The 25,723-nt window shown below is 46.4% G+C and overlaps 1 protein-coding gene across 1 annotated transcript; it reads right to left on the bottom strand.

The window, feature by feature from the left end:
• Nucleotides 1–315: 315 nt before the first annotated feature.
• On the bottom strand, nucleotides 316–25,424 carry calm1a (calmodulin 1a). The gene is made up of 4 exons (XM_066675995.1): nucleotides 25,355–25,424; nucleotides 24,653–24,759; nucleotides 8,706–8,841; nucleotides 316–454 (listed from the first exon to the last, which is right to left on the bottom strand). Exons 1-4 carry the CDS (start codon nucleotides 25,422–25,424, stop codon nucleotides 426–428), a joined length of 342 nt encoding a protein of 113 aa, XP_066532092.1. The 3' UTR covers nucleotides 316–425.
• Between the last annotated feature and the right edge of the window lie 299 nt (nucleotides 25,425–25,723).

The raw sequence follows: 25,723 nt of genomic DNA, 5'->3' as shown, positions 1-25,723 counted from the left end.
TACGATCACAACACTGTTTTAACACATTACACAGTGCAAGAGCACAACCCAGTTTCACTGTTCGATAAAAGCACAACTCCATTTTATAACTGTTTTAAATCACTCTGATTTCAGCATAAAATCACTGTAAAATATAAACCAACAACAAACTACAGACAAATCAATCACAAGAGTGTTCCAGAGGAAGAAAAAACACACACACACACACACACACCAGAAACAGACTCAAAGTTCCATTGCTGAAACATTGCCTTAATAAAAGTCCAGGGGGTGGTAGTGGGTAATGTCTGGAACGGAGTTTCTGAGCGGAACGCTGCAGATCGTCGCTGACGCAGATTCAGGGCGTTATTCTACAGAAAGCACTGAATATTAATATTCCCACAGGAATTAACACACCACACTGGGTCTCTGTGTTTATCTGATCTTCACTTCCCCATCATCATCTGCACAAACTCTGAGAACACACACACAAAGAGGCCAAGGTCAGAAACCCAACATGAGAAGTGCACAATAAAGAATAAACACTAAACAGTGAATCAGAGGAAGTCAAGCTGGACTCTAGGGGGCACGCCATAGGGAGTTGAATGGGTTTCTATGATTTCTTCAGGTGGGACTTTAGAGTGTGCCCCTGCGAGAGTCGGCACAAAAGGGTTTCTGCAAGGGTTTCCTAGGATTTTCCCTCCAAAGCGTGCCACAGGAAGTGAGCAGCGGAGCTCTGAGAGGACCATCAGAGTGTAGCTCTCCATTCACCTCCGTTCATTTCAGGGTGTTTTAAAGGTGTCTCCGGGCCGTTTCCTATGACTAGGTGGCCCTGGTTCTCTTCTGCAGAGAATCGACTTTCTATCGTATGATCCACAAGCTTCACAGTTTACAACTGAATCTTTTTCCACAGCAAAGCTGAAGATGACGTGATAAAGCTGTGATCAGCGGCATGAGCTAATTAATTAGTCATTAAATAATTAATAATTAATCCGTGCAGTCAATGACCAGATTACGGATGAGTGTGCTATCGGCAGACAGAGTTCTGTAAGGAGGCAGCTCTGGTGAAGAAGCTGTTTGTCAGTCCACTTGTCCTGGTCCGGAGGCTCCTGAAGCGCCTGCCAGAAGGCAAGAGGACAAACAAACTATGAGCAGGGTGTGAGGAATCTTTAAGAATGCTGCGGGCTCAACAAAGACAGCGTTTCTTCTGTACGTCCTCAACTGATGGAAGTGAGGTCCATGTAATTTTCGGGGCCGTATTCACCACTTGCTGTAGTGACTTACGGTCAGCAACAGTGCAGTTCCCAAACCAGACTGTGATACAGCTGGACAGGATACTCTCAATCACACAGCGATAGAAGTTCACCAGAATGACTGGAGACAGATGTTGTTTCTTTAGCATCCTCAGAAAAATGAAGTGCTGGTGAGCCTTCTTGACCAGGCTGGAAGTGTTGGAGGTCCAGGACAGATCCTCTGATGTGTGTGTTCCCAAGAACTCAAAGCTGGCGACAGGTTTGAAGCAAGTTGGAACAGTTGCCTGGGCGAGAGACAGATTGAAGATGTCCGTAAAGACTCCAGTGAGCTGCTTCACACATGCTTTCAGCACACGCCCAGGAACACCATCTGGGCCAGCAGCCTTGTGTGTGTTGATCCTGCTCAGTGCATTGTAGACGTCTGTAGAGCTGAGTGTGAGGGGCTGAAGGACTGCAAAAGATCTGATATTGGTATCCGTCTCGCTGTTTTCTTTGTCAAAATGAGTGTAAAAGTCATTTAGCTCATTCAGAAAGGAGACATCTGCAGTTATTGGAGTGGATTTGCTCGACTTGTACCCACTGATGGCTTGAATACCCTGCCACATGCATCGGGGATCATAATTGGAGAAGTGGTCCTCTACTTTAAGCTTGTAGTAGTGCTTGGACATCTTGATGCCTCTCCTCAAATTTGCCCTGGATATGCTATAGGCTTGTCCGCCACCTGATTTGAAGGCGATGTCACGGGCCTTCAGCAGAAGATGCATCTCCTTGTTCATCCATGGTTTCTGATTCAGGTAAGTGGTGATCAACTTCTGTGTGGTAACCCTGTCAACGTTGGTCTTGATATAGTCCAACACAGAGGAGGTGTATGTATCAATATCCGTGTGAGAGCCACATGTAGCCTGTGAACATACTCCAGTCTGTGTGATGAAACCTGTCCTGGAGTACAGAGTCTGCCTCCGCTGGCCACACTTTGATAGTTCTTTGATAGATGGTTTCACATGTAGGATTAGTGGAGAGTACTTGGGAATGAGAAACAAAGAAAGGTGGTCTGACTTCCCCAGGTGCGGGAGGGGGGCACGGTGTACGCTCCAGTGATGTGTATGTAGACAAGATCCAGAGTTTTGTCTCCTCTTGTATTGCAGGAAACATGCTGGTGAAATTTAGGAAGCGCAGTCTTTAAGTTAAAGTGATTAAAATCACCAGCGACTATAAAAGCAGCCTTCGGATGAGCAGTCTGTTGTTTGCTAATGGCTGTATAGAGTTCATTTATAGCTAGCTTTGCATTAGCATCTGGTGGGATGTAAACTGAGGTTATAATGGTGGAAGTGAACTCCCTTGGCAGATAAAAAGGTCTGCACTTAATCGTGAGAGAAACAAAATTAGCCAATGCACAGTCCACCACATCTGGTCTTACCGGTGTCATCTGCTGTTCTATCTGCTCGGAGTGTGTAGCGTCCAGCTAGCTTGATAGCATTGTCGGGTACACTGCCATTTAGCCATGTTTCTGTAAAAGTCAAGATATTGCAGTCCATGAGTCTCTTACTATGATTGTTATGAAGTCGTATCTCGTCCATTTTATTCACCAAAGACCGCACATTCGCTAGAAAAATGCTGGGTAGCGACAGCCGGTGTGGTGTTAGCTTTAGCCTAGCTTTTGCTCCTCCAAGCTTCCCTTGCCTTTGTTTACATGTGATCCTGGCTTGGTAGAGTGTGTAGCCTCCAGTTTTCTGGAGATTTCCACTGGGATGAGTCAAAGATTGATGAACAAACTTTCAGAGTAACATAAGCCAATGTCCAAAAGTTCCTGTCGGTTGTAGGATGTTAAAGAAAAGCTGTCCTGTACGAACAAACAAACAGTGGGAGAGAATGGAGAGTGAACACCTGAATAAATGTGTAGCTATTGGTAGTGTATTGGAGTGATGTGTGTAAAAGTTTCTGGCAGAAAATGGTATCCTTTTTTACTGCAGCTTTAAAAAACAGAATTCCCAGATAAAACGAAATGCATGGTGTAGCGACTGGCTCTAGCTCCACAGCCGTGTCTGGAGTCATCGCGCTGAGCCACGTCTCTGTAAAAATCAGTCCGCAGCGTGCCCTGAGATCTCTGTGTGTTAAGCCACTACCTTACACCCTCCATCTTGTTCTTGAACGACCGGATTTTTTAAGAGAGTCTAAAAACTAAAAACTACTTGCGAGGGAACGCAAAATCAGTGGTCCTTTTTCATTCTCCCCCCAGTCCCTTTAGGGGCTCCGTAGATTATATCAGGGGTTTCAAGAACATAAGCATATTTGTAACATTGTACCACCTGGATTGACAAGATTAAAGTGTAAAGCTGAATTGTCACACGCCAGAGCAAAGGACTAATTTGATGTCGCGTGGCGTTGTGGCTTAAGGTGGCCACTAGAGTTCTCCGTGCAGTCGTTCTTGGAGGTTTATTTAGGATCTCCTAAATATACAGTTTATATGACTCTCTGTGGTCAGTGGTTTATATGACTTTCAGTGGTCAGTGGTTTATATGACTTTCAGTGGTCAGTGGTTTATACGACTCTCTGTGGTCAGTGGTTTATACGACTCTCAGTGGTCAGTGGTTTATATGACTTTCAGTGGTCAGTGGTTTATATGACTTTCAGTGGTCAGTGGTTTATACGACTCTCTGTGGTCAGTGGTTTATACGGCTCTCAGTGGTTTATACGACTCTCTGTGGTTTATACGACTCTCAGTGGTTTATAAGACTCTCAGTGGTCAGTGGTTTATACAACTCTCAGTGGTTTATACGACTCTCTGTGGTCAGTGGTTTATACGACTCTCAGTGGTTTATAAAACTCTCAGTGGTTTATACGACTCTCTGTGGTCAGTGGTTTATACGACTCTCATTGGTTTATACGACTCTCTGTGGTCAGTGGTTTATACGACTCTCAGTGGTTTATACAACTCACAGTGGTCAGTGGTTTATATGACTCTCTGTGGTCAGTGGTTTTTACGACTCTCAGTGGTTTATACAACTCACAGTGGTCAGTGGTTTATATGACTTTCAGTGGTCAGTGGTTTATATGACTCTCGGTGGTTTATACGACTCTCTGTGGTCAGTGGTTTATATGACTTTCAGTGGTCAGTGGTTTATATGACTCTTGGTGGTTTATACGACTCTCTGTGGTCAGTGGTTTATATGACTTTCAGTGGTCAGTGGTTTATACGACTCTCAGTGGTTTATACGACTCTCTGTGGTCAGTGGTTTTTACGACTCTCAGTGGTTTATACAACTCATATTGGTCAGTGGTTTATATGACTTTCAGTGGTCAGTGGTTTATACGACTCTCAGTGGTTTATACGACTCACAGTGGTCAGTGGTTTATATGACTTTCAGTGGTCAGTGGTTTATACGACTCTCAGTGGTCAGTGGTTTATATGACTTTCAGTGGTCAGTGGTTTATATGACTCTCTGTGGTTTATACGACTCTCTGTGGTCAGTGGTTTATATGACTTTCAGTGGTCAGTGGTTTATACGACTCTCAGTGGTCAGTGGTTTATATGACTTTCAGTGGTCAGTGGTTTATACGACTCTCAGTGGTTTATACGACTCACAGTGGTCAGTGGTTTATATGACTTTCAGTGGTCAGTGATTTATACGACACTCAGTGGTTTATACGACTCTCTATGGTCAGTGGTTTATATGACTTTCAGTGGTCAGTGGTTTATATGGCTCTTGGTGGTTTATACGACTCTCTGTGGTCAGTGGTTTATATGACTTTCAGTGGTCAGTGGTTTATACGACTCTCTGTGGTCAGTGGTTTATATGACTTTCAGTGGTCAGTGGTTTATATGACTCTTGGTGGTTTATACAACTCTCTGTGGTCAGTGGTTTATATGACTTTCAGTGGCCAGTGGTTTATACGACTCTCAGTGGTTTATACGACTCTTGGTGGTTTATATAGTTCTCGATGGTCAGTGGTTTATACGACTCTCAGTGGTTTCTACAACTCTCAGTGGTCAGTAGTTTATACGGCTCTCGGTGGTTTATATAGTTCTCAATGGTCAGTGGTTTATATGACTCAGTGGTCAGTGGTTTATACGACTCTCAGTGGTCAGTAGTTTATATGGCTCTAGGTGGTCAGTGGTTTATACGGCTCTAGGTGGTCAGTGGTTTATACGGCTCTCGGTGGTCAGTGGTTTATACGGCTCTCGGTGGTTTATACAGTTCTCGATGGTCAGTGGTTTATATGATTCAGTGGTCAGTGGTTTATATGACTCTCGGTGGTCAGTTGTTTACACGGCTCTCTGTGGTCATTTGTTTATACGACTCTCGGTGGTCAGTGGTTATACGACTCTTGGTGGTCAGTGGTTATACGACTCTCGGTGGTCAGTCGTTTACACAACTCTCGGTGGTCAGTGGTTATATGACTCTCTGTGGTCAGTCATTTACACGACTCTCGGTGGTCAGTGGTTATACGACTCTCGGTGGTCAGTGGTTATACGACTCTCGGTGGTCAGTCATTTACACGACTCTCTGTGGTCAGTCGTTTACACGACTCTCGGTGGTCAGTGGTTATACGATTCTCGGTGGTCAGTGGTTATACGACTCTCGGTGGTCAGTCGTTTACACGACTCTCGGTGGTCAGTGGTTATACGACTCTCTGTGGTCAGTAGTTTATACGACTCTCGGTGGTCAGTGGTTTATATGACTATCGGTGGTCAGTGGTTATACGACTCTCGGTGGTCAGTCGTTCATACGGCTCTCAGTGGTCAGTCGTTTACACGACTCTCGGTGGTCAGTAGTTATACGACCCTCGGTGGTCAGTGGTTTATACGACTCTCGGTGGTCAGTCGTTTATACGACTCTCGGTGGTCAGTAGTTTATATGACTCTCGGTGGTCAGTAGTTATACAACCCTCGGTGGTCAGTGGTTTATACGACTCTTAGTGGTCAGTATTTTATACGACTCTCGGTGATCAGTGGTTATACGACTCTCGGTGGTCAGTATTTTATACAACTCTTGGTGGTCAGTGGTTATACGACTCTCGGTGGTCAGTGGTTTATACGACTCTCGGTGGTCAGTGGTTTATACGACCCTCGGTGGTCAGTGGTTTATACGACTCTTAGTGGTCAGTATTTTATACGACTCTCGGTGATCAGTGGTTATACGACTCTCGGTGGTCAGTATTTTATACAACTCTCGGTGGTCAGTGGTTATACGACTCTCGGTGGTCAGTGGTTTATACGACTCTCGGTGATCAGTGGTTATACGACTCTCGGTGGTCAGTATTTTATACAACTCTCGGTGGTCAGTGGTTATACGACTCTCGGTGGTCAGTGGTTTATACGACTCTCGGTGGTCAGTCATTTATACGACCCTCAGTGGTCAGTGGTTATACGACTCTCGGTGGTCAGTGGTTTATACGACTCTCGGTGGTCAGTAGTTTATTCGACCCTCGGTGGTCAGTGGTTATACGACTCTCGGTGATCAGTCATTTATACGAGTCTCATGGTGAGGAGTTTATACGGCTCTCAGTGGTTTATACGACCCTTGGTGGTCAGTGGTTTATACAAATTTCAGTGGTCAGTTGGAATTTCGGTGGTCAGTGGTTTATATGACTCTCCATGGTCAGTGGTTTATATGATCCTCCGTGGTCAGTGGTTTACACGACTCTCGGTGTTCAGTGGTTTATACGACTCTCGGTGGTTTATATGGCTCTCGGTGGTCAGTGGTTTATATGGCTCTCGGTGGTCAGTGGTTTATACGACTCTTGGTGGTCAGTGGTTTATACGGCTCTCAGTGGTCAGGGGTTTATGCGACTGTCTGTTGTCAACGGTTTATACAACTCTCATTGGTCAGTGGTTTAAATGGCTCTCAGTGGTTTATACAACTCTTGGTGGTCAGTGGTTTATATGACTCTGTGGTTTATATTACTCTTTGTGGTCAGTCGTTTATACGACTCTCAGTGGTCAGTCATTTATACGACTCTCGGTGGTCAGTCATTTATACGACTCTCATGGTGAGGAGTTTATACGGCTCTCAGTGGTTTATACGACCCTTGGTGGTCAGTGGTTTATATGACTCCCAGTGGTCAGTGGTTTATATGACTCTCAGTGGTCAGTGGTTTATATGACTCTCAGTGGTCAGTGGTTTATACGACTCTCAGTGGTCAGTGGTTTATACGACTCTCAGTGGTCAGTGGTTTATACGACTTGTCGTTGGAGAATAATGAACCAATGTGACCTCGTTAACTTGGCCGGAGAGAGAACAACATCCAGGCTCTTTAACCGTTCTCTGTGTCTGTGCTCTTTAGAACTGGAGTGTTAATTCAGCGGCAGAAGATGGCCCCAAACAAGAACATGACAACAAAAGAACACACTGAGGAATGGCCCAGGACCCTCCGTAGTCCACTTCACTCCCCACTTCCTTGTTCTCCATCTTCCATCATCTGCTTGATGTTCTTGTCGTGTCCTTGGTGGTGTGCAGCTAATGGGTCTTTGGCCATTCCTCTTCTCTTTTAAAACAGTAGAGTATTATCTATCTATGTACATTTGGATGTATACAGACGTGTGCATCAAGAGTAAAGTGCCACTGTGTGTGTGTGCAAACAGGAGGTAGTGTTTTGGGATATTGTACATGTGAATGCAACAGCAATAATGGTAAAGGTAGGCAATGTTTTCCAGTCTGTACGGTGTGTGTGGTTGGATTCAGTGAACTGATTGTGTGTACAGAGTCCGTACTGTGTGAATATAAGGGAGGTCCCATCTTTCGTCCTGGTTCAACATCCTAACGGGGGAAGAAAATTCTCCTTGTTCTTTCTGTTCAGGTTTTTAACGTGCTGTATCCTGTAGCAAGAACAGACCATGGTTAGGGCGGCTGAGGTCTTTCATTATCTTCCTGGCTTTGATCAAGCACATTTTGCTGTTGATGGTCTGCAGGTCAGAGATCTCAGCAGACCACACCACCCTCTGGGCAGCCTTCTTATCCTTCATGGTGCTATTTTCAAACCAGGACGTTATGTTCCCCGTAAATGTTTTTTCGTACCCTGAAGGGCATATGTGGCTCTTGCGAGTGTTTGGAGCTCTGCAGGGATTTCATCAGTTCCAGGTCCTTTGTTGTTTGGCAGAAGTTAACAGTGTCTTCTGCTGTATTTAAGGTGGAACAGGTGTGTCTTGTAACTGGTCTAACAGTAATATTTAAGATGGCACTGTGTCTCTTGTGTAAGGTTAACCACCGTATATAAGGTGGAATGGTGTTTACCTGGTGGTTGGAAGAGGGATGTTTCTCTGTGTTGGATTAAACATAGTGTGATATAAGGTGGTGTGTTGATGACATTGAAGTGTCCTGATGAAGGTTGATGTAGTATGTAATGTGGAATGGACCAGTGGCTACAGGGAAAGGCTGGGTGTGGTTTAAAGAATAATACGGTGGAGTGATTTTAAAAAGAAAAGTCACAGTGAGATTGTGACTCTAATAAACGGGTGAGGAGTCTGTGTCTCACCTTCATAGTTCACCTGTCCGTCTCCATCTACATCGGCCTCTCGGACCATTTCATTCACCTCCGCATCCGTCACTTTCTCGCCCAGGTTCATCATCACATGACGTAGCTCTGTGGCACTGATAAAACCATTACCATCCTAGAGAGAGAGAGAGAGAGAGAGAGACAGACAGACAGACAGACAGAGAGAGAGAGAGAGAGACAGACAGACAGACAGACAGACAGAGAGAGAGAGAGAGAGAGACAGATAGACAGACAGAGAGAGAGAGAGACAGAGAGAGAGAGAGAGAGAGAGAGAGAGAGAGAGAGACAGACAGACAGACAGAGAGAGACAGACAGAGAGAGAGAGAGAGAGAGAGACAGACAGACAGACAGAGAGAGAGGGAGAGAGACAGACAGACAGACAGAGAGAGAGAGAGAGAGAGAGAGAGACAGACAGAGAGAGAGAGAGAGAGAGAGAGAGAGAGACAGAGAGAGAGAAAGAGAGAGAGAGACTCGGAGAGAGAGAGACAGAGAGAGAGAGAGACAGAGAGAGGGAGAGAGACAGAGAGAGAGAGAGAGACTTTTTTGACTTTTAGGGTCCTTTATTATCAACAGTTGGACTCAATATTCGTCCAAGTTCAATTTTGAAACATAAAAACTACTTGTAAACAACACTCACACTATAAAACCTGGGTATATATAAAAAAAAAAGGGCATTTAAATGAAAACTGGATTAAAAATTAGTTCACCATCACATACAGAACACACCCCTCCCCCACAGCACCACACCTCCTCAAACACCTCCAGAGTTTTCATGCACTTATAAAAATTAAAATCAATAAAAATCCTTGATCTCACCAGTCTGATAAAAACCCTTATGACCTCACTGTCAGTGTCCTGTTCCACCTTGTTTTTTCGACTGATGTAAATGGCCAGTTTCGCTTGACCAAGGATAAAATTCAACAATTGGCACTTGGCCCTCTCCTTCTTGTTGTATTTAAAACCCAGGATAAAAGTGTGCACGGTAAAAATCACATTAAAAGCCATAAAAGCTGTCTGTAAAAAATCAAAAAGGGGACGTAGCCTAAAACATCTCATAAAAGCGTGAAAGACAGTTTCCCTCTGTGTGCAAAAAGGGCAAACTGGTGAAACCTCAGGGTTTAAAACAGAGATAAAAGAGTTGACAGGTAAAATCCCATGTAAAACCCTCCACTGGAGGTCAGCAGCTCTTTTTGTTAACGGTGGCTTGTACAACGCTCTCCACTCAGGCTTTACATTATCACCCAGAGATAGAACCTCCCTCCACGGCGTGTCCACCCTCCCATTCAGTCTCTTTTTGTTTAGCGCTTTCACGCATGCTCTGTACAGCAGCTTCCCGGATGCACTGTCCAACTTCATACAGGACTCCCCCTTACACTCCAGCAGGGGCCCCTCACAGTCCTCCAGGTCAGGGGCCAGGATGAGAGCAGGAAAGGGGTCGTCCTCTGCAGGCCTAGTCACCCCTGCACCGTAGTCTATCAACATCCTAAGTTCCTCAGGGGTCAACGCTGTCCTCCACTTGCACAGAGACCGAGATACCACGCGCAGAGACCTCAGGCCTAACCGTGCAGTCAGTCTCTCTGTACCGGAAAGATCAGGTCCCGCAGTGTCCACCAGTTGACGCAGTGTGGTGACCCCCGAAGAAACCAAGACTCTGGTCAGTGCAGGAGTCGACAGGCCTGAAATGTCCATCCGGGCGCCGTGAAGCAGAGGTTCCTCCAGCAGCCAGTGCAGCGTTGTACTCTCTGGTCCTTTGACTTTAAAAAAACTCCATATTTTAAAAAGCCCACGATAAAATGCAGGTAAACCAGCAGTGTCCAGTAACTTTGGGTTCATTAAAAACAGGGTCCTGTCCATCCCCAGGCCTCCCACTGTGTGCAGGATCCTGCAGGCTACCTCCCTCCAAACCAGTTCCTTAGGGCCAGTAAACAGTCTTTGTGCAAACTGGAGGCGGAAGGCAGCCACCCTGCTGGCTAAATGAATGAGCCCCTGCCCTCCCTCATCCTTGGGAAGATGAAGAACTCCCTGAGGAACCCAGTGAAGTCGATCCCCAAAAAAATCCACCAGCAGAGCTTGAAGACTGGCCAGCAGGCCTGGTGGGGGATCGACACACGCCAGTTTATGCCACAGGGAGGACGCAGCCAGGTTGTTGATGATGAGAACTCTACCTCGGTATGACATTTGAGGGACCAGCCACATCCATCTGTTGAGTCTCCCCTTCACCTTTTCCAGCACACCATCCCAGTTCCTTTCTTCAATAACACTGTCCCCCAAATGCACACCGAGGTATTTAAACCCGCCCGTCCCCCAGGCCAGTCCATCAGGGAGTCTGGGTTCTTCACCTTCCCAGTCCCCGAGTAAAACTGCTTCGCTCTTTGCCCAGTTTACCTTTGCAGAGGATAAAATGTTAAAATCATGTAAAACATCAACTAAAACATTTACATCATCTTGAGCACTGATAAGAACAACAAGGTCGTCTGCATAAGCAGAGACATGTAATGGGGCAGTACAATCTGGAACATAAAAACCCTCCAGTCCCTCCCTCAGCTTACAGAGCAGGGGCTCAATGGAGAGTGAGTACAACATACCCGACAGTGAACAGCCCTGTCGGATCCCTCTAAAAACTTTAAAAGGAGCACATAAACCACCGTTAACTTTCAGCACACTCTCAATGTCACCGTACAGAACCTTGATCATGGCAATAAAACCAGGGTTGAACCCAAAGCTCTCCAGAACCTTCCAGAGATACCCGTGTTCAACCCGGTCAAAAGCCTTTTCCTGGTCTAGAAATATGAGACCAGTCTTTAACCCCAATAGCCTGGAGACGTCCAAAACATCACGAATTAAAAAAACGTTGTCAAAGACAGACCTACCGGGTACACAGTACGACTGGTCAAAGTGAACCACCTGCTCCATCACCTTCGCCAGTCTCGAGGCCAATGCTTTCGAGAGCAGTTTACAATCGGCGCACAGCAGAGACACGGGGCGCCAGTTCTTCAGTTCGGACAGGTCCCCCTTTTTCGGCAGCAGCGTCAGCACCGCCCTCCTGCAACTCAAAGGAAGCTTTCCATCACGTATGCTGCACCCGAGGACCTCCAGCACATCCTGGCCGATGACCGACCAGAAAGTCTTGTAGAACTCTACTGGTAGGCCATCAATGCCAGGAGCGCGACCATTCTCCATACCATTGAGGGCCTCATGCAGCTCTTCCAATGAGAGTTCAGCATCCAGCTGCGCCGCTGCCGATTGCGACAGTCTGGTCATATTCCTGAGGAACCTGTCCTCCACCTCCTGCGTCGCCGTGCGCTCGCTCTCATACAGCTTTGAGAAAAAGCTGACTGTTCGCTTGCGAATGTCAGCAGGATCATTAAGGAGATCCCCTGAATCTGATCGCACAGCGTGCATGTACCGCTTCTGTCCATTTCTACGCTCAAGACTAAAGAAGAACTTAGAAGGAGCATCCAGTTCATTCACGCACTGAAAGCGTGAGCGGACCAGCGCCCCCTGTGCTGTTATACCCAATAAATCAGCCAGAGCAGCCTTCTTTTTGTTGAGAGCTCTAATATGCTCTAAATCTCCTGTGGTCTCCGCAAGACCCTGGAGCCCCACTATTCCAATCTCCAGAGCTTTAAGTGACCTAGTAATGTCCCTCGTGACATTGAGAGTATACTGTTGACAGAATAATTTAACATTGGCTTTGGCTACGTCCCACCATTGCTGAACAGAGGTAAAATCATTTCTCTTTGCTCTAAAAACACCCCAGAAAAAGGTAAAAGACTCTTTAAAATTGGCATCTTCTAAAAGCGTGGTATTAAAATGCCAGTACGCACTCCGCGGCTTCACCTTTGTTTTTAAGATAGTTCCCTGGACCATAGAGTGGTCAGAGATTCCTACCGGGGCAATAAAACACCGTGTAAAAAGAGATCGTTGGTGTCTAAAACAATAAAAGCGGTCCAGTCTGGCCAGCGAGAGCATGTTATCTTTACTGTGGGCCCATGTGTACTGTCTTTGTTCATCATGGAAACTTCTCCAGACATCACATAACTCATGGGCCTCCAGCATCTCGCAAAGACGCTTCCGTGAAGCCGCGTGAGGTTCGCCATGATTCCGGTCTGTTTTGTGTGCTGTACAGTTAAAATCTCCACCCAAGACTAAAAACTCTGTGGAGTCACAACTTTTTAAAAGAGAGCTCAGTGCGTCTAAAAACAGTAACCTCTCAGCCCCTAGTGTTGGAGCATAGACGCAGATAAAAACAAAAGTGTCTTCTTCAAAGACAGCCCTCACTTTTAAAAGTCGCCCCTTTAAAACTTCCTCCACTGTATAAGAGACCGGAATAAAAGACTGTGAGAAAAGGAGTGCCACCCCACCGCTAAGGGATGAGTTGTGGCTTAGAACAGCGAGCCCACTCCACTCCTTCGCCCACTCAGCAGCATTTTCCACATCACTGTGGGTTTCCTGCACAAATACAACATCGATACGTTTGTGCTTAACCAGCTCATAAAACTTTGCCCTTTTCTCACAGTCCCTTGCCCCATTAATATTTAAGGTGGCGATTTGAAAACCTTCCATTAAAAAAGGTAAAAAAAAGAGGGGACAAAAACAATCAGAGATAAAAGTCCGTTCAGGAGTCGTCTTCACACTGCACTTTGTTCAGTTTGGTCAGTAACTTTTTTAGTCTAAACGTCTCCTGCTCCGTAAAAACCCCCTCCCTCCGCAAGAGTTTGACGTCCCGTATGAACTGAACACTGTCTGGGAAATGTTCCTCCACCCTCACACCCTTCTGTCCTTTAGTAACTCGTAAAAACTTTCTAATTTCTTCAACAGTGTACAGTTGAGGCCTGTTCTCTTCCTGGGAGCACACAGACCATCCCGAGTCAGAGAGAGAGCCCTCACTGTCCGAGTCTCTGTCGTCCACTGCCGTCACATCTTGTTTGGCCTGTTTTTTTCCCTTTCCCTGGCCCCTCTTCTTCCTCTTATGAGGAATTTTAAAAACGGACTCAACCTCCATCAGGTTTACTCCTCCAGCCTCCTGTTCTGCTTCTCGGGCTGGAGCCAGTTCAGAACAGCTGTGCTGCACCCCTCCGTCCCTCTCCTCCACGTAAACACCACCAGAGCCCCCCCCACAAGGCCCCGCCGAAGAGGGCCCCACCTCGGCCGACACGGCCTCGGCAGCCACCCTAACAGCAGGCCCCACCGAAGATGACCCTACCACAGCCGACGCGGCCCCAGCAGCCACCCCAGCAGCAGGCCCCGCCGAAGAGGGCTCCACCGCGTCCGACGCGGCCCCGGCAGTCACCCCAACCGCAGGCCCCGCTGAAGAGGCCTCCACCGCGGCCCCGGGAGACACCCCATCAGCAGGCCCCGCCGAAGAGGGCTCCACCACGGCCGACGCGGCCCCAGCTTCCACCCCAACAGCAGGCCCCGCCGAAGAGGGCCCCACCACGGCCGACCCGACCCCGGCAGCCACCCCCACAGAGGGCTCCGCCAAAGATGGCTCCACCATGGCCCCGGCAGCCACCCCAACAGAGGGCCCCACTGAAGAGGGCTCCACCACCGCCAGCGCGGCCCCAGCAGCCACCCCAGCAACGTCGGACCCTACGGAAGAGGTCTCCACCACGGCCAACGGGGCCCCGGCAGCCCCCCCAACAGCAGGCCCCGCTGATGAGTGCTCCACCACAACAGCGGACCCCACCGAAGAGGGCTCCACCACGGCCAACGCGGCCCCGGCAGCCCCCCTAACAGAGGTCCCCGCCGAAGAGCGCTTCGCTGCGGCCAACGCGGCCCCGGCAGCCACCCCAACAGAGGGCCCCCCTGAAAAAGGCTCCACCGTGTCCAGCACGTCCCCGGCAGCCACCCCAACAGCGGACCCCCCCGGTGGTGACATTTTACTGTTCGGGGTCCGTGCAGCCGGCCAAGCAGCAGTCGCAGGGGGGACGACCACCGCAGGCACAGCCACTACAGGCCCCGACCGCTCAGTACCCCCTGTCCCCTCAGTACCTGTATTAACTCGTCCAGGGCAGTCACGAATAAGATGTCCGACCTGTTTACACCCAAAACACTTCATACTATTTTCAGTCGAAGCAAAAACTGTATAAACATAACCATCCACTTTAAACTTCAGGACTAAGTCCAAACTTTCAGCTCCTCCATTCAACACCATGAAAACAGATCTTCTGAAAGACACCAAGTGTTTAAGTAAGGGCGACTTACAGGTTATGAGGATCTTCTTGATCGGGGAGACGAGCTTCCCAAAGCGGGAAAGCTCCTGAGCGATGTGTTCATCTTTAATGAAGGGAGGGACGTTGGACAAAATAATCCTTTTGGACGGGGTACTCAGGGGCAGCACAGGCGTGAACTGGTCATTAATAACTAACCCTTTTTCCACCAAAACAGCCGCGAAATGCTCGTTAACCAAAAACAAAACAAACGCGTTGCTCATTTTCGAGATGGAAACCATGTTCTCGTGGCCGACGACATCTACCGCCGCCGTACCACACTCTTCCATACTCGCCCGGCACTCCACCTTCACCGCGTGCCGGCGGGTCAGACTCTCACACAACAGGGTGTGGGAGGACGCCATGCTTCCGCCAAACGCCGACAGCAGACTCCCCCACAGGCCCTAGCTCCACAAACACACTACCAAACACACCTCACACACTCACACTCACACAAACTTCAGAAAAATCTGAAAAAAACGCACACGCACAAAAAAATTGGCAAAAAAACGCCAACCGCTCTCAATCACAACGCTCCGCTCACTCCAACGCTCACGCTCGCGCATGCGCACAGAGAGAGAGAGAGAGAGAGAGAGAGAGAGAGACAGACAGAGAGAGAGAGAAAGAGAGAGAGAGAGAGAGAGAGAGAGAGAGAGAGAGAGAGAGAGAGACAGAGAGAGAGAAAGAGAGAGAGAGAGAGAGAGAGAGACTCGGAGAGAGAGAGACAGAGAGAGAGAGAGAGACAGAGACCTTTACAGTTCTTTATTGAAAATCCAGTACTTGTTTGTGAAACAAAAAACAACACAAAAAAGAGGGATAAATAAATAAAAATAAAAAATAAATTACAATGAGATCAATAATTGATCAGAGCATAAAATACCCTTCTGGGCCCAGATTAAACTAAATTCTTCAAGCCTATGGGTCATTTTATAAAATGCAAATCCAAGTTTTAATCTTATCTTTATCAGAAATTTTAACATTTCATCAACTTCCTGGGTTCCACTCCCATTCATTCTGTTTCTTCTGGACAACCACACAGCCATCTCAGCTGGTTTGTACAGTGTCCTCCAGCATCCTCGTGGAGAAGAGTCTGGGGCCAACAGATCTGACCACCGTGACTCCTTCACTCTATTTAAAACCTTTCCGTGAGACACTTTTACACAAATCTCATACAATGTGCTTTTACTGACAACTTCCAGTGATGTCACTTGTGGGGTTTTAAAAGTAAGAAGAGAACCTTCTGTCTCCTGAAAATCTAGAGCTGCTGCAGTGATCGGAATGTAAAGATAAGGCTGGCTCCCTCTAGAGCCACCTGCCAAAAGCTCTCTGAAACAAGAAGGAATTCCAGAAAACAGTTCTCCTTTCAACCTCTCCATTAAACGAGCGGACCGTACACCAGTCTGTGCACACAGTTCATCGGCCGCTTTCCAGTCTCCCATGTTCCTCAGACCAGCTACTGTGGTGATTCCTGCTCGTAAAAAACTCTCTCGAACAAACGGTGATGCTAAGACACTAGTCTGAGTGATAAAACAGAGGCTCCTGTTCTACTGAAGTTAAAGGCTTGTCTCTTCTATTCACACGCAGCACATCCGACCAGGCTCTCAGGACGGACTGATAAAACAAAGATGTAGCTGACACAGCCGTTTCATTCATACGTAAAATAAACAGATGTTTGTCGTAGCCCATACCCTCCACACATTGTAAAAGCGCACAAGCTGTACCCGTCCACGCCAGTCTTTCACCATACAGCAGTCTTTGAACCTTCTGGAGCCGAAAAGTCTTTATTCGGCTCGACAGGTCGATGAGGCCCTGTCCCCCATCCTTCAGCGACAGAAAGAGAACAGCTGCTGGAAGCCAGTGCTGTCCTGACCAGAAAAAATTAACAATGGTCTTTTGGATCTCTTTATTATTGGACCTGGAGGTTCTAAAACAATCAGGCGATGCCACAACATAGAAGCCACAAGGTTGTTGGCCACCAGTACTCTTCCCCTGTAGGACAGCTGAGACAGAATCCACGTCCACTTAGACACACCTTTCCCACTAGACCATCCCAATTCTTCTCCAAGAAACGAGATGTACCTAGAAACACCCCCAAATACTTCAGGCCCTCTCTGCCCCACCTCAGATTCCATGGTAAAACTGGGGGGTCGTTTAGCCACTGCCCTGTTACAAGACTATCACATTTATTACCATTGACTCTTGCTGAGGAGGCATTTGAATAAATTTCAAGACTTTGTATCAGAGCTCTCACATCGTCTTGACAAGTAATAAACACTGTTACGTCGTCAGCGTAAGCAGATAACACCACATTCTCCTCTGATCGATGCTCCTTAACAGTTCCGTCCGGAGCACGGAGGATGAATGATGTTTTTCTGTGTGGTCTTTGGTGGAAGACTGAAGAAAAAAGCACTTGGAGAGTCCATGTCGTTAGTGCTGCAGACTCAGTGTCTAATGAGTGCCCTTCGCCTGTCCACGGAGGAAAGACACCAGAGCCCTTCTCCTTTCAGTCAACTTTTCACAAACAATAGAACTTCCATCACTAAAGACCTCTTTCTCCATCAAACCCACTTCTGTTTCTAGTGCGTGTAATAAATCACGTGCAGCACCAGCAGTGTGAGCACTATGGAGCTGACAGAAATTCCTGATCTGTGTTTTTCCCACCTTCCACCAAGAAATCAAACTGGTAAAGTCCTCTTCTCTCTGTTGCCACTGCTCCCAGAAAACCTTAAAATCTCTAACAAAAAGCTCATCCTGAAGCTGTTTAGTGTTGAAACGCCAAAAAGATCTTCCTTTCTGTGCAACAACCACCTTAAAATCAAATAAAATAAGATGATGGTCTGAAAAACCAGAGGGGAAGATACCAGCATTAAACACTATCTGTGTGTGCAGAAGTCACGTAACATCTGTCCAACCGCGCCACACTCACTTTAGACTCTGATGTTTTAACCCATGTATAACGTCACACATCAGGGTTAGATTCTCCACTCATCCACCAGTTCACACTGACGGACAACACTGAAGTACAGTTCCAATCTCCTCCCATTACAATCACTGGATCTGTATCAGTCTGCTGCAGTTCACAGAACAGTCGTACTCTCTCACTGCCAACGTTAGGAGCGTAAACATTCACGAACAGGAACTGTGTCCCTTCAATTACAGAATTTATAATTAAAATCCTGCCACGCTCCAAATTAGTGACCTTCGTATCAGAAAGACACTTTCTTTTATTAAAGAGCACTGCCGCTCCTGCCGTAGTGTTAGAGCAATGACCGAGGAAGATATTCCCTTCCCACCACTTCCTCCACTCAGCCTCATTATCGATGTCACTATGACAAGAAGATCAGTGATGTCCTTTAAGGTGTAGAGCTGTTTAACGCCCACTACTTGAGACACACTGATGTCAGAAATATCTGAGCAGTTATCATCATCCTGTGAATTAAAAACCCCCATCTCTTCCTCCGTCTCAGTACCCGTCCCTCCCCCACAGAGCGACCCCACAGTGCCCCCATCACTCTCTGTTTGGGCCTGTACTACAGCTCCAGCCTGTTCCAACACATCAACACCAGTCCGCACCTCTGACACCTGGCCTGTCCCAGCTGAGGTTTCCTGCTCGCTGTTTTTCTGATCTCCCAGGTCACCACTAACATTCACCTGTTCACCACCAGGCTGTACAACAGTCGTCCTCTCATCACTGTGTCGTTTTTTTCTGCTCCGTTTACCACCAGCCTCTTTATTATCAACTTCTGAGGTATTCACCTTTACTCCTTCCGCCCTTTCACTACTTTTTTCCTCACCACCCTCCTGTCTACCACTCTCCTCTTCATTACCGTTCTGTACAGTCTCTTCCATAGCTGTTTTATCAGAGTCTGGACCCGGCTCTACAGTCTGCGACTGATTCACATCTCCAGCTCCACTAGGCCCCGCCGCAGGACTGTCCCGCTCTCTGTGTGGGCAACCAAACTGTTTATGGCCCATGTTCCCACATTCAAAACACCTCATTCTACCGGTGCTCGCATAAAGCATGAACAACTTCCCTTCACACAGCACTCTGAAAGACACATGTAACTCCTGCACATCCAGAAACATCAGCACCGATCTTCTGAAGGAGTCAACGTGCCTCAGTTCAGGGGCGGCACAATTCAAAGGAATCTTTCTGATCGTGCTCACTATTTTTCAGAAATGAGACAGTTCATGCACGATATCCTCGTCCAGGATGAACATAGGTACATTCGAGATCGTAACTTTAGTTGTAGTTATTCCCAGCGGAGTAACGGGAAAAAACTCACCACTCACCGCCACTCCACGTTCAATCAGTCGATACACGAGCTCTCTCTCCGCCACAAACACCAACACGGCTCTGTTCATCCTGGAGGCCGAGATTATATTCTCACAGCCCACACACTCCCCCACTGCCAGTAACACCTGCACGCCATGACGGAGTGAATGAGGTTGGGCTCCACCGCTCGGGTGAGCCGCCATCCCCGCGCTCCGCCTCGAGATTACTACACACTTCTTACAGCAACACACTAAAGTGCACTACAGAACAGACCCAGAAAATAAAAAAAGAAACAGAAACAAAAACTAAATAGTTCGAAAACCCACTCTCAGCGTCTCACACACGTTCTCCATCCACCCTCACCCACCAAACTCCCAGCATGCAACAGAGAGAGAGAGAGAGAGAGAAACAGAGAGACAGACAGAGAGAGAGAGACAGAGAGAGAGATGGGAAACTGAAAACTCTCAAGCCCTCCATCACCAACCTGTAAAACGAAGTAAGATCTTTAAGATCAGTGTCTCTCAACTCCACGAGGAAGAGATGGAGATCAAAGCTCAGACCACCAGCTCGCTGCAAGAGTGCAATCCCAATGTCCATCCATGCGGTGCGCTCTCAGCACAGACTTTGGACTGGCAGATACAGGGCGGCGTATCTGATCCGGTGTTGACCCGTCCAGAAGAACGTCACCAACAGTCTCTGTACCTCCTGCACCAGTCCGGCTGGTGGCTGTAGAACACTGAATCTGTGCCAAAGGGTGGAGGCAACCAAGTTATTGGCAACCAGCACCCTCCCCCTATAGGACAACTGGGGAAGCAACCATGTCCACTGAGTGCACACTCTCTCCATTACACCATTCCAGTTTTGTTTCTGAATCTCATCTGTCCCAAGAAACACCCCCAGCACCTTCAAGCCCTCTGTGGCCCACCTCAGGCTGCCTCGAAGGGAAGGTTACCCCCCTGCCTTCCTGTGGCCAGCCCATAATGCCTCATGATTGTCCCAATTAACTTCAGCTGAAGAAGCCTTCTCATACAGCCTTAAAGCCTCAGACAAAGACCTCACATCCTGCTCATCGTTAATAAAAACAGTAACATCATCAGCGTAGGCAGAAAGTGCAATGCTTGGACACTGATGTATTTGTGCGACATGAAACCCCACTATCCTCTCTCTGAGATGGAAAAGCAACGGTTCAATGGCCAAACTGTACAACTGTCCAGACATCGGACACCCCTGCCTAATGCCACGGGAAACCCCAGTCTCCTCAGCCCACCTCCCACCTCCACCATACAGGAGGCCCCAGAATACAGCAGCCTCACCCAGCCTGAGAAAACATCCCTAACCCCAAACACTCTAAGAACATTAAAAAGGTACTGGTGATCAACTCGATCAAAAGCCTTCTCTTGATCGAGAGCGATCAACCCAACAGATCTCCCAGAACCCTTACAGAGATCCAGAATGTCCCGCACCAAGAACAAATTATCCATAATAGTTCTGCCTGAGATACAATGAGACTGATCCTTACGCACCACGGCAGAGAGAGAGTGTTTAAGTCGGTTCGCCAGACATTTGGAAAAAATCTTACAGTCTGTGGTTAAAAGAGCGACCACAGTCAGACCGAGCTCCAGAGACTGTACGTCTTTCTCCAGATCCAGAATCACCTCCTTAATCTTGATACTGGACCTAGAAGTGTACTGCTGGTAAAATACCCGTATTTGTGCTTTTCCAACCTCCCACCACTGCCTCAAATAATCAAACCGCTCCCTCTCCTTCTGCCACTGTTCCCAAAAGCATTTAAACTTAGCACAAAATTCAACATCGTGCAGAAGTTTCACATTGAAATGCCAGTATGAAGAGGTGCTAGAAAAGTGTGACAGACTAATTGTGACTGAAACTGAGTGATGGTCAGAGAACCCCGAAGGAGAAATGGTGCTATCAGTGATTCTACTGCTAGGGCCAGCCGGGCAGCACTGACTCTACCGTCTGAGACCTTCCTCCAGGTGCAGTGTCTCACTGAAGAGTTCTTCACCCTCCACGCGTCCAACAGCTCAAACTCTTCTAGGAGCCTGGACAGACACACAGCGGACTGTACGTGGGGTTCCTCCATAATTTGGTCTACAGTGAAATCCACTGTACAGTTCCAGTCTCCCCCAACAACAAAACACCCATCATTAGCGCACTGCCTCAAAGCATCCCTCAGTGCGTTAAAGAACAATACGTTCATGTCCCACATTGGGGGCATAGATTTCATGAAATAAAAATAAGAGCTTTCAATTTCAACTTTAACCACTTTGAGGCGACCCTTTACACCATGTGTGTAAAATCCTGGCTCCTGATGAGGGAGAGAAAAGAATGGGTCCCACTGCACTCAAGTTACTCCCATGACTAAGAACCTGCTGCCCCTGCCACTCCATTGCCCAGTCACCTTCATTCTGCACATCGCTGTGTGTTTCCTGAATAAAAATGACATGCAGCCCCTTCACCTGTACACTGTCGAACACTAAAGCACGCTCACGTCTGTCTCTACCTCCGTTAATGTTAAAGGAACCCACTCTCCAAACTTCCCTGTGTGAATTTAAAGAGAAAACAAGAAAATGAAGAAATAGCAGAGATAAAGAAAGAAAATGTGTGACACCCGATCACTGGCAGCTAGAAGACTTTCTCTTCACCACCTTTCCACTTTTCCAACAGTGGGTAACATGCTTCTTAGAAGTACTACCAGCTATTATCGATCCTCTTTTAACTATAGTAAACTCATCCCTTAGTCTGGGCCATGTACTCAAAGCTTTTAAACTAGCAGTTATTAAACCTATGATCAAGAAACCAAATCTTGATGCTAGTACACTGTCTAATTACAGGCCTATTTCTAATTTGCCATTTCTGTCCAAGATCTTAGAAAGAGCTGTGGCCCAACAACTTAGTTCATATCTACATAAGAATCATATATATGAAAAATTCCAATCTGGATTCAGGCAACATCATAGTACAGAGACAGCTCTAGTCAAGATAACAAATGATCTTCTTGCCTCTGATCAAGGCCACGTATCCCTGTTGGTGCTTCTTGACCTAAGCGCAGCCTTCGATACAATAGACCACAATATTCTCCTAGAAAGGTTAGAAAACATGGTTGGAATCACAGGGACAGCCCTATTATGGTTCAAATCTTACTTAACGGAACGTTATCAATTCGTAAATGTAAACAATCTAAATTCAAATTATTCTAAAGTAAGATTTGGAATTCCACAAGGCTCTATTTTAGGACCATTATTATTTACATTATACATGTTACCGCTAGGCACAGTTATAAGAAACCATGACATTAACTTTCACTGTTACGCAGACGACACACAATTGTATATTTCAGCCAAGCCCGATGACAAACACAGATTAAAGAAAATAGAGGACTGTGTAAAAGACGTGAAAGGCTGGATGTTGCGTAACTTCCTCCTTCTAAACAGCAACAAAACAGAGGTCCTGCTTTTGGGTACAAAAGTGGCAAGAAATAAATGATCAGATTTAATTTTAAATCTCGCTGACTTTCCAGTTAAACCTGGTTCAGCAGCAAAAAATCTTGGTGATCAACACATAGGTAGTATCACTAGGACAGCTTTTTTACATCTTCGCAATATTGCTAAGATTAGAAATGCCTTATCCCTCCAGGACACAGAAACATTAGTACATGCCTTTATTACTTCAAGGCTTGACTACTGTAACGCACTACTGTCAGGATGCACCAGCAGCAATTTAAGAAAACTTCAACTAGTTCAAAATGCTGCAGCTAGGGTCCTCACTAAAACTAGAAAATTTGAACATATCAGCCCAGTTTTATCATCACTTCATTGGCTGCCTGTTAAATTCCGCATTGACTACAAAATTTTGTTATTAACATATAAAGCTCTACATGGGCTCGCTCCTGAATATCTTCAAGATACAATTTCCTATTATGAGCCCCCACGTTCACTCAGATCACAGAATACTGGATTTTTAAATGTTCCCAGAATTCAGAAGGCCTCAGCTGGGGGAAGAGCCTTTTCTTATAAAGCCCCCAGACTCTGGAATGATCTTCCAGAAAATGTTCGGGACTCAGACACAGTCGCAATCTTCAAATCTAGGCTAAAAACTCATCCGTTTAGTTTATCATTTGGTAGCTAATGCTCCCCCATAGATAAAGGCGGCAGATCCGGGGGGTCCATGGACACAGGGAATTATAGTAAACTGAGACGCTGGTGCTGTCGTCACGCCGCTTCTCGCGATCACTCAGGTTTGTTGACGGTGGAGCGGAGGGATGCCAGTGTTTCAGGATGCTCCCGTGTCTGTGTGTCCTCCTGGTTCTCTCCTTTTAGTTAAAGCTGTCATAGTCAGATCTGCCGGAGTCATTAGCCACACTCTGGAAATGTTCATATTTTCTACTTTATAAACACAAAACAGTTCAAAACTAATTCCATCCCTTTACAACTTTCCGAGTAAACAACTGCCCACCTGTCTGTCTGGACACTGATGGATGACTGTCGAGACCCTCCTCCACGCTTCAGACCAGCTGCCCACGCTCCAGCAACCACCAAGTGCCTTGAAGCTGTCCCTACACTGAAGTTCTCATGGACTACTAACTATCATCACCTGTAGATTGACCAGAGGAGGATGGGTCACCCCTTGTGAGCCTTGGTTCCTCCCAAGGTTTCTTCCTCAGCTGGGGGAGTTTTTCCTTGCCACTGTCGCCCCTGGCCTCGCTCACTTGAGGGTTTTACATTTTTTACATTTCATGTCAAATCTTTGTCTTACTGGAATTCTGTGAAGCTGCTTTGTGACATCAGTTGTGAAAAGCGCTATATAAATAAATTTGATTTGATTTGATTTGATTTGATTCTTCAACCGAAAACGTTTCTTTTCACTCAAGGCATCAAGGCCCTCACTTCTCTGAAGCGAAGTGACCTCTCAAACTTCCTATCGACGTCCGGGAAGAAATTCACCTCTTTACCACATGTTTAATCCAGAAAATGATTCACTTCCTGTGAACTGTACAGTGACCGATTCAACTGAGCAGGTCCCTGTGATTCAGCCTCAGCATCTCCACTGGGCTCTACCTGAGAGGAGTCCAGTTCACTAAGAGTGCTCTGAGACCCAACATCACCCTCGTCAGAGAACCCCTCATCCACCCGTGAATCAGTTGCCAGCGAATGACGTATTGGTGCCATCTACTGGCCAAAGAGCGGAGTGTAATAAGTGCCCTGTAAATTCCTGGGAAATTACCCAAGGTTTTTTTTTTTATCTCAAGTTCATTGCTTTGTGCAAAAATGTGTTTTTGATCATTTTTGTCAGTGTCCGAACAGTTCTAGATCCGTTCCAGCAAACACACTGAGCGGGAGTTAATGATTTAATGCCTTGCTGTGGTGTGTGTGTGTGTGTGTGTGTGGTTATTTCTCTGGGGTAAAGTAGGAACTCTTCACCTTGTCGAAGACTCTAAAAGCCTCACGGACTTCTTCCTCTCCGTCTGTTTCCTTCATCTTCCTCACCATCATCGCCAGGAACTCTGGGAAATCTATTGTTCCATTTCCTGAGAAAAACCAAGGAGGAAAGGGAAGGTGTGTGTACACATAAAAAACAGAGAGTAAACACAATAAACACACAGTAAACACACAGTGAAAATAAAATAAACACATTTAACACAATAAACACAGTAAACACAGGATAAACAGTAAATACACAACAAACACACAAAAAAACACAATAAACACACAGTAAACACACAACAAACACATAATAAACAAACAGTAAACACACAACAAACATAATAAACAAACAATTAAAACACAGTAAACACAGAATAAACCCATAATAAACAAACAATAAAAACACAATGAACACACAGTAAACACAGAATAAACACACAGTAAACAAACAATAAACACACGGTAAACACAATGGACACACAGTAAACAAACAATAAACACACGGTAAACACAATATAAACACATAATAAACAAAAAATAAACACACAGTAAACACACAATAAACACACAGTAAACACAATAAAAACACAGTAAACACAGAATAAACCCATAATAAACAAACAATAAAAACACAATGAACACACAGTAAACACAGAATAAAGACCCAGTAAACACAGTAAACACTGAACTGATTCTGACCATCTGTGTCCACCTCGTCCATCATGTCCTGAATCTCCGCCCCCGTGGGGCTCTGTCCCAGTGACCTCATCACTGTCCCCAGCTCTTTAGTGGTGATCACTCCATCTCCATCCTTATCAAAGAGAGAGAAGGCCTCTCTAAAATCTGGAACACACACACACACACACACACACACACACACACACACAAACACAAACACACACACACACAGTCCATTCAGCAGGTCTTTTATGCTGCTACAAGTTTGTTTCTCCTGCTTCTAAGCATTGGTCTTTTATCTCTTTATCTTTATCTTTAGGTCTTTAGGTGTGTGTGTGTGTGTGTGTGTTTCTGTGTGTGTGTGTGTGTGTGTGTGTGTGTGTGTGTGTG

The sequence above is a fragment of the Hoplias malabaricus genome, chromosome 1 (assembly GCF_029633855.1).
Source record: "Hoplias malabaricus isolate fHopMal1 chromosome 1, fHopMal1.hap1, whole genome shotgun sequence".
NCBI classification, from domain to species: Eukaryota; Metazoa; Chordata; class Actinopteri; order Characiformes; family Erythrinidae; genus Hoplias; species Hoplias malabaricus.
The sequence above is the reverse complement of the archived record's forward strand: the minus strand, read 5'-3'. Positions and strand labels throughout refer to the sequence as shown.